General features: G+C 51.6%; 1 protein-coding gene across 1 annotated transcript in view; it reads left to right on the top strand.

Moving 5' to 3' along the window:
• Positions 1-4,640, top strand: part of FN3KRP (fructosamine 3 kinase related protein) — a 10,139-nt gene extending 5,499 nt beyond the window's left edge. The window contains exons 4-6 of the mRNA XM_004374070.2: positions 302-384; positions 3,032-3,154; positions 3,315-4,640. Coding sequence (XP_004374127.1) covers positions 302-384; positions 3,032-3,154; positions 3,315-3,653 — 545 coding nt within the window. The 3' untranslated portion in view covers positions 3,654-4,640. The remainder of the gene's footprint in view (positions 1-301; positions 385-3,031; positions 3,155-3,314) is intronic.
• Positions 4,641-8,822: the final 4,182 nt, after the last annotated feature.

The following is an 8,822-nucleotide window of genomic DNA, read 5'->3' as shown; positions in this document are numbered from 1 at the left end:
TGGAGGGGGCTCCCTGAGGCCAGGCCTCAGGGGTGCAGCTGCCCGTCGTGTGGGGATGAGATGGGTGGAGGGGGCTCCTCAAGGCCAGGCCTCAGCAGTGCAGCTCCCCATCGTGTGAGGATGAGGAGATGGGTGGAGGGGGCTCCCTGGGTGGAGGGGGCTCCCTGAGGGCAGGCCTCCGTGGTGCAGCTCTGCAAGGGCCTGAAGCTTCCGTCTGTGGAGACAGAGATGAGGTGGAGAAGGGGAACTGAGGCTACATGAAGCACAGGGGTAGATCCACTCTGTTCTCCTTCATTTGCAGGGAGAGGAGGCGGCCAGGTGGAACGTACCTTTGTGGACCAGTTTGGGTTTGATGTGGTGACCTGCTGTGGATACCTCCCCCAGGTAGGTGACCCCCTGCACTGCCCCCACCGCACAGCGTGCTCAGCTGCTCGGGTGCAGCAGGGGAAAGCACACCCTCCTCCTTTTCTGCAAAATTCAGTAAAAGTCTTAGCGCTCTTTTCTTCTTGGTTAATTTTTAAGAGGTCGATGCAAGGTTTAGCCACTTTACCTGCTCAGTGAGCACAGAGAAACTGGAGAGAAAGACCAGCAAGTCAGGATGCTGGATTTCCAGGAAGGTGAAAGTCAGAAATTAAAACGATGGTTTACTGACAATGTCAAGCACCTGAAAATGTGCAGTGAAAAGGGGCGATAACTTTGGTTCATGATTCCAGTCGCTCCCTGGAGGCTCAGCCCGGGCGCTGTGGTGCCTGGTGGACATGGAGTGGACAGAGCAGCCCCTCTGCTCTCAGGAAATGCAGCATGGCTCTGTGGTGGGGTGCAGACTAATCTAGAAAACTCTAGGGTTTCCTGGTGGGCGAGGGCTGGGCCGTAGACACTGTTCCATTTTGAAGTGTAGGAGGCTGTCTTAGATCCCTGGTGGCGCAGTGGTTAAGAGCTTGGCTGCTAACCAAAAGGTCGGCAGTTCGAATCCACCAGCTGCTCCTAGAGATTCTATGGGGCAGTTCTGTTCTTCCCTGTAGGTTCGCTTTGAGTCAGAATCAACTTGACGGCAACAGGTTTGGTTTGGTTTAGGAGATTGTCTTAGTCATCTAGTGCTGCTGTAACAGAAACACCGCAAGTGGATGGCTTTCAACAAACAGAAGTTGATTCTCTCACAGTCTAGGAGACTAGAAGTCTGAATTCAGGGTGTCAGTTGCAAGCGAAGGCTTTTTCTCTCTTATCGGCTCTGGAGGAAGGTCCTTGTTATCAGTCTTCCCCTGGTCTAGGAGCCTCTCAGCACAGGTTCCTTGGGTCCAAAGGACGCACTCTGCTCCTGGCACACTTTCTTGGTGGTCTGAGGTTCCCCTGTCGCTCTGCTCGCTTCTCTCTTTTAAATCTCAAAAGAGATTGATTTAAGGCACAACCTAATCTTGTAGATCTAGTCTTGCCTCCTTAGCGTAACTTTCGCTAATCCTGCCTCAGTAACGTCGTAGAGGTAAGATTTACAACACGTGGGAAAATCACATCAGACGACAAAATGGTGGACAGTCACACAATACTGGGAATCGTGGACTAGCCAAGTTGGTACACATATTTGGGGGACAGTTCAGTCTATAACAGATGCTGTCGGGCGGTGTGAATGCAGCCATCCCACACACAGCCGTGACTTTGCGGCCTGCTAGCGAACGTGAACTCCTCCTTCTCCCTGCCCTGTTCCCCCCCCACACTGCTGACGCTGCACACGGACGGCTCTCACCTGGCCAGGCTCACCCAGGTCTTGCCCGTCTCAGAGTTGGCCCTGGGGTGACCTGACTTCACCGCATGTCTCATACTTGGTCACAGTGTTGGCACATTTCCTTATCATTCCTTCTGGGGTCCAAGCTCTCTGAGGTCACTGTCTGAGTGTTTTTAAATTCTCTGCACCGTGAGGGTCGCTGTCCAAGTAGGTGGTCAGCGGGCATTTTGTTGCTTGAGCAAGAATATGAGAAATAGAGGTAGCCTTGGGATTTCAAGACAAAATATACAGTTTATCTGACCCAAAACCAAAGCAAGCTACTAAAAAGTTAAATTTACGTGTGATAGAGCCTGAAGCTCGGTAGAAAAAGTGAGAGCTGGTGGGGGTGTCCTGTCTGTGGAATTCCTGATGGACAGCTGGTCTTGTGGGGTGTCCTGTCCATGGAATTACTGATGAACAGTTGGTCCCCTAGGGTGTCCTGTCCGTGGAATTCCTGATGGACAGCTGGTCCCCTAGTGTGTTCTGCTAGTGGAATTACTGATGGATAGTCAGTCCCGTGGGGTATCCTGTCTGTGGAATTATGGACAGTCAGTCCTGTGGGGTGTCCTGTCCATGGAATTACTGATGGACAGTTAGTCCCGTGGGGTGTCCTGTCTGTGGAATTCCTGATGGACAGCTGGTCCCCTAGTGTGTTCTGCCAGTGGAATTACTGACGGACAGTTGGTCCTGTGGGGTTTCCTGTCCGTGGAATTACTGATGGACCGCCAGTCTTGTGTGTTATCCCTGTCTGTGGAATTACTGACGGACAGTCTGTGCCATAGGGTGTCTTTCTCTGTGGATGGTCGGTCCCCTGGGGTGTCCCTGTCTGTGGAATTAGTGATGGGTGATTGATACCGTGGAGCGTCCCTGTCTGTGGAATTAGTGGTGGGTGATCGATACCGTGGAGTGTCCCTGTCTGTGGAATTACTGGTGGGTGATCGATACCGTGGAGTGTCTGTCTGTGGAATTAGTGATGGGTGATCGATATCGTGGAGTGTCCCTGTCTGTGGAATTAGTGATGGGTGATCGATACCGTGGAGCGTCCCTGTCTGTGGAATTACTGGTGGGTGATCAATACCGTGGAGTGTCTGTCTGTGGAATTAGTGATGGGTGATCGATACCGTGGAGTGTCTGTCTGTGGAATTACTGGTGGACAGCCAATCCCTCCTGTTCTCCCATGACTCTGGTGTCTGCAGCAGATGGGTGGTCCCGGGGCAGCGACCTTCGGCCCTGCCCTCTCCTTGAACTCGGTATCCCCTTGCTGCGCTTGTGTAGGTAAACGACTGGCAGAAGGACTGGGTTGTGTTCTTCGCCCGGCAGCGCATCCAGCCCCAGATGGATATGGTGGAGAGGGCGTCTGGGGACCGGGAGGCCCGCGAGCTCTGGGCTGCCCTGCAGGTGAGTGCCCCACCCGCCCCAGTGTGAGGAAGAGGAGGTGTGGACGCAGCCAGCTGGGCGCCCATTGGCCCATGCACTTTGTGCTCCAGCCACTGTGCGTGGGTGGGAGATGTCTACAGCGTCTGAGCCCCTCACTGTGGTGCCTCTCTCCTCTCTCCAGCTGAAGATCCCAGAACTGTTCCAGGACCTGGAGGTCATCCCCGCCTTGCTCCACGGTGACCTCTGGGGAGGAAATGTGGCCGAGGACGCTTCTGGGCCCATCATTTTTGACCCAGCATCTTTCTATGGCCACTCGGAGTACGAGCTGGCGATTGCTGGCATGTTCGGGGGCTTCAGCAGTGCCTTTTACTCTGCCTACCACGGCAGGATCCCCAAGGCCCCTGGGTTCGAGAAGCGGCTGCAGCTCTACCAGCTCTTCCACTACCTGAACCACTGGAACCACTTTGGGGCAGGGTACCGGGGGTCCTCCCTCAACATCATGCGGAACCTTGTCCAGTGAGCGTGCTCACCTCACGTGTGGGCCCTGGGGGCCGCGGGGACCCGGGTTCACATGTGCATGGGTTCCAGTGAGTACACTGCCCTCACGTGTTGGCCCAGGGCCTGCGGGAACCCAGGTTCACTTGTGCATGGGTTCCAGTGAGTACACTGCCCTCACGTGTTGGCCCAGGGCCTGCGGGGACCCAGGTTCACGTATGTGTGTGGGTGGGTTCTGCCGGAGGCCACCGCTGGGCCTCATTTCTCACCCTCCTTGCCGTGATCTCTTTCTGGGATAGTTTATGACCAACTCAGCAGCTTGTTTTCAGCTTTGTAAAGTACATGTTTCAAAACAAAGCTTTTGTCGTCCTGGACTTGTACGTGTTAGACTGTAGCAGATAAAACCACACTAGATAAAGCCAGGGCCTGTGGCGCCAGGCAGCGCCGAGCCACGCCAGCCACCCAGAGTCGGGGCTTGGAGAGGATGGAGCGCTCCCCAGGGTGCGGTCAGGGAGCCATCCCTGCTGCCTGGGGACGCCTCTCCATGTCCTCCCCACCCCCGCGTCCGGGGCTGTTCTCAAGGATGCTTCTTGGGGGTGGCACTTCCAGACACAAAACTGTCTTTCGGAAGCTTCTCACAGGACCAGTGCCGGAGCTGACACATTCCATGATTTGCATCGCTTTGTGTCCTGCTGCCGCTGGCAGGTCTGGACACGGACGCTGGCTTGGCCTGACCCTGGGGTGTCCTCCCGTGACGCTGGAGCTGGTCGGTGTTGACCCATCGGCCTGCTGTCTAAAGCCTGGGTGGGCGCTCCTTGCAGCTTGTAGAGTGAGTGCTGCGTCCGTGGTTTCTCCTCCTTCAGCGTTGCCTGATGAGATCAGTATTTCATGAGTGGCACTGATGCTGATAAATCATTTTGTGTAAAAATTTGAATAAACTTTCAGTGGTTTCACTGACATGTGAGATTATTTTCATCATTTGAATCATAACTCAGTGTTTATCTTAGCAGTCTGCCAAGAAACCTTTGTAATATCTTGAGATGATAATAGATATAACTGTTGTTTCTTAAAAGAACTATTTTTATCTTGTCTGATTTGTTCCACTGAAAGAATAGCGAGAGCTTCAGAATAGGGCAGCAGTAGCCTGAGACTAATTAAGCTTTGACCAGAGGTGCCGTTTAGCTGCTCTTCCTGCTCAGCCTGTGAGACTGAGTGACATCACGGGGAGCATGGGAGTAACCCCAGAGCTTATTGGGGGGAGAAGCAGTGGGTGACCACCAGCCAGGTGTGGCACAGTGCGTGGAAATGTTGGCATTGAGAGAGACCAGGTCTCCCTGAGGATCGAGAGGATGAAAAAATTCATGTTTTCTCTTGTTTGTTTTTTGTTTACTTGTCACAGGTTAGGATCCCCTCAGTGGATTTCAGGAGTAGAAATGGAAAGCTTTTGGGATCCTAGGTTTTTGGGACGGGAGAAAGGAGAGTGATTTTTAAGAACTTGTAGTTGTCAGAGTTTAAAACCTGGTAATTCCTAGAATATCAGTTGCAAAGATTTTAACTTCGTCCTCCCTTAGAACCTGATGGTTCTGTTTCTGAGGAAAACGATGCTGCAAAGCCATTTGAGTACAACAGACATGAGCTGTTCCTTCTATCCCCATGTTCTCATTTCACTACAGTGAGACGTGAGCTGTTCCTTCTAACCCATGTTCTCATTTCACTCTGGTGAGACGTGAGCTGTTCCTTCTATCCCCATGTTCTCATTTCACTACGAGACGTGAGCTGTTCCTTCTATCCCCATGTTCTCATTTCACTACAATGAGATGTGAGCACACCTCAGTTTCAGAACAGCTTTAGTTTTGGCTCCTGCTAGACATGGATTCTGCAGCCAGAGTTGTTTGAGGAGGTGCTGCCCAGACTCCTCCTGTGATCCGTCAGATATGAGCCAATGGTCAGAGGGCAGAGAAGCACTGGAAGGGGCATCATAGTATCTTAGGAGAGCAGAATCTCGGTATCACATTTTCCTATTTCACCTGTACCATTGAAGCCTCAGACCTATACCCTGGAGTAGGCTGTTTCGGATTTAATTGTGTCCTCCCTAAAGGAAGTCCTACCCCTGTACCTGTGAATGTGACCTTGTTTGGAAGTAGATTTTCTTTGCAGATGTTGTCGGTTAACGAAGTGATGCCGCAGTAGGGTGAGTCTGATCCCAGTGGTGTGACTAGGGTTCATGTCACCACCCCATGGGCCTCCTCCTGAACCGGACTGTACCGAATCCTTAGTGATGTTTGTTAGTAATTTTAATCATAGGTAATATGTGATAAATACAGTTGTAAATTGCTTACATTTAATATTTCTTAGATTATATGAATACTAACAGCAAAATTGTTTTGTAAAATCTTTCTACATTGAATTACATTGTTAGTTACAACATTATTAGTTACAACATTATTAGTAACTGAATGGAAACCTTTTTTGCTTTTTCTCCTTTTACTTTACTTTCTACTTCATTCTCAAAAAAGTTAATTGATACAGGTTCACAAATACTAATTACCGCAATATTGTAGCTAAAACACCAGAAAATTTGACAAAGTCAGTGGCTATAAAGACACCAGCAGCACTGAAAACAAAGGTGCGTGCAGACGAAACCACATAACGGAAGCGTCATCGTAACTGCGTAATAATGACAGCCCTGACCAGAGCACATGGGAAGATTCAAAAAGTAAATTAGCATAGAGTTTTAGCCTTGTAGGTATATTGATACCTGTAAGCTGAGTTTCCAAAAATGTTTTTGTTGTTATAACTAACTACAGGGATATTTTTACAAAAAATAAACTTCTGCGGAAACACCGCACAAAAAATTTGTAGACAATATTTGGTGTCCCCCATCCCCCTGATGGTGTCACCTGGTGCGGTCCGAACCCCCCAGGTCCCTCTAGTGGCACCACTGCTTAATCCTAATCCTTTCTGAGTGGCGTTTTATAAGAGACAAGGACAGACGTGGAAGTAGAGAATGCGGAAGACTCCATGTGAAGATACATCTCCGTGTCAGGAACCCCAAGAGATACCCAGGCTACAGAAGCTGCAAGAGACAAGGAAGACTCCTCCCCAGAGCAGATGGGGAGAGCTCAGCCCTGCTGATACCCTGAATTCAGACTCCCAGCCTCCAGATATGGGAGATGACATTTCTGTCCCTTCAGCCACCCATGTGATGGCATTTTGTTAGGGCGGCCCTCACAAATCAGGGGACCAAGCATCAGTGTCAACGGGAGCAAATGCATCCAGCCTTAGGGGGAGGAGCTCACAGACCCCTGCTGGCCTCCCCTGAGGACCTCCCCTGTTGTCGCTAGGAGAGTGGACAGGACAGCTGGACTGCGAGGACTGTCCCAGAGAACGGCCTCGGCGGCTGTGCCGGCACGGGGAACGGTTGACTGGGTGTCTCCCCCGGGTCCACACGGCATTGTGGTAGTTAGTGGTGAGGCAGGAACTTTTAAACTGCTCACCGTGACAAAAACCGAGTCCACTGAGGAAAGAATTCCCTTTACAGGAAGTATGGAAGTAGCACTGCATCTACAAGGCGGCAACCCGTGTGCACGCAGCCAGAGTAAAACGCGGGGAAAGTGGCGTGGAGTGGCAGGTGCTTAGGTAATGAAAAATACAGCGTTGCTCTTTGGATTTTGTGGTGGTGCGGTATTGGTTAGCTTTTTAAAATTCATAACCTCAGCCTCGAGGTTATGATGTCTGCTGGGCCTTCCTGCTCAGGGAATCCACAGCCAGAGGGAACACACCGAGGGAGCAGGCCAGGCGGGGAGTCTCGGGTAAGTCACCCGAGCATCAGGTCCTCGTTTACATCACGGGCTGACGATAGCCCCGTGGGTAGTCGACTTTTCAGTGACTGATTCCAGGGCCTGCAAATGCGCTACTCAGAACGTGTGTGCGTTCCACGAGAACACTTCCTCTCTCCCTTTCCTGATTTCTCAGTGACATTTGCTCCCAAGAGCTTCTAAGATGAGGCCTTACCCCTTTGCTTGGGGTTCCTTTTGGGTATAAGCATGTGGACATACTGGCATCTGTTCAGAACAGCGATCGGGATGGTGAGAGACTGCAGGGGGAATGGAGATGACCCAGGGTGCCTTCTGAATTCTCCCTGCCTCCCTCCCGATCTTCCTCTTCCTCCCCTCCTGCCCCCGTAGCTCTGCCTTCTTCGTCCTCCCTCTCCTGGGGGCCATTTCCTCTAGGCAGAGTTTGCGTGTGTGTTGGGAGACAATTCACGGGTCTCTTGGAGCCTGCACCTCTCTGAGCAGAGGCAGTCAGTCACAGCTTTGGGTCAGCACTGTCTTCTCCAGGACGTTGGTATGGAAGCAACCTGGGAAGGTCCAGACAATGTCCCCTTCTGGGGCGGAGAGCAGACCTGTTTGCTGTCTGGGAAAGGCTGGGCAAGTCTGTCCTGAACCGTCATGGCGGGCCGGGAGTCGGCATCTTTGCCCCACCCCTACAGATCAGGAAACTGAGAAGTTGCGTAACTCGTTTGTGGTCACACAGGCTGAGGGAGCCCACACTGTCAGCCAATGAGCTCCACATGGCCAGCGGTGTACGCAGGGTCAGGGTGGGCTCTGTCCTCCTTCCAGCTCCATGGGGCAGAGGAGTGTTTACCAGCGGTGTCCCAGTGCAGGGTACCTCAAATGAGAGCTAGGTACGTGGGTTTGAAGAGGGGATAGGTGCCACAGTTGGGGCCACATGTAGGGAAACCCAGAGACTGGGTGGTCTGATGGTGTGACCCAATGGGGGACACAGCCCAAAGTGACCCTGCTGGCAGGAAGGTGGGGGACAAATGCCCAACCACTCCTCTCTTCTCTCTCACCTCTTGGGCTACCTTGGGCACAACCCAAGCAGATGGCTCCGTCCCAGGGCCCAGAGGGGTGAGGTGGAGGCTGCGTCTGGAGAAGCAGCCGAGACTGAAAGAGAGTAATGTAAATAAAGTATAAAATATAGAATTAAATTCAAATGAGATAAAATCAATTAAATGCAGGGACAGATTACTGAATAAGCAAGGTATGCATGGGCTTACTTGAGCTTACTTACTAATCTGGAGTGCACATTTCACATGGGTTTCACCACATCTTGACGAAATTGCACGCTACAGATTAGTAAGTACAAGTAAGCCCAAGTGTACCTTGCTTACTGATTAATCCGCCTTGAT

Source organism: Trichechus manatus, unplaced genomic scaffold, assembly GCF_000243295.1.
Source record: "Trichechus manatus latirostris isolate Lorelei unplaced genomic scaffold, TriManLat1.0 scaffold00028, whole genome shotgun sequence".
Lineage (NCBI taxonomy): Eukaryota > Metazoa > Chordata > Mammalia > Sirenia > Trichechidae > Trichechus > Trichechus manatus.
Note: the sequence above shows the minus strand (reverse complement) of the source record. Positions and strands in the feature narration are given on the sequence as shown.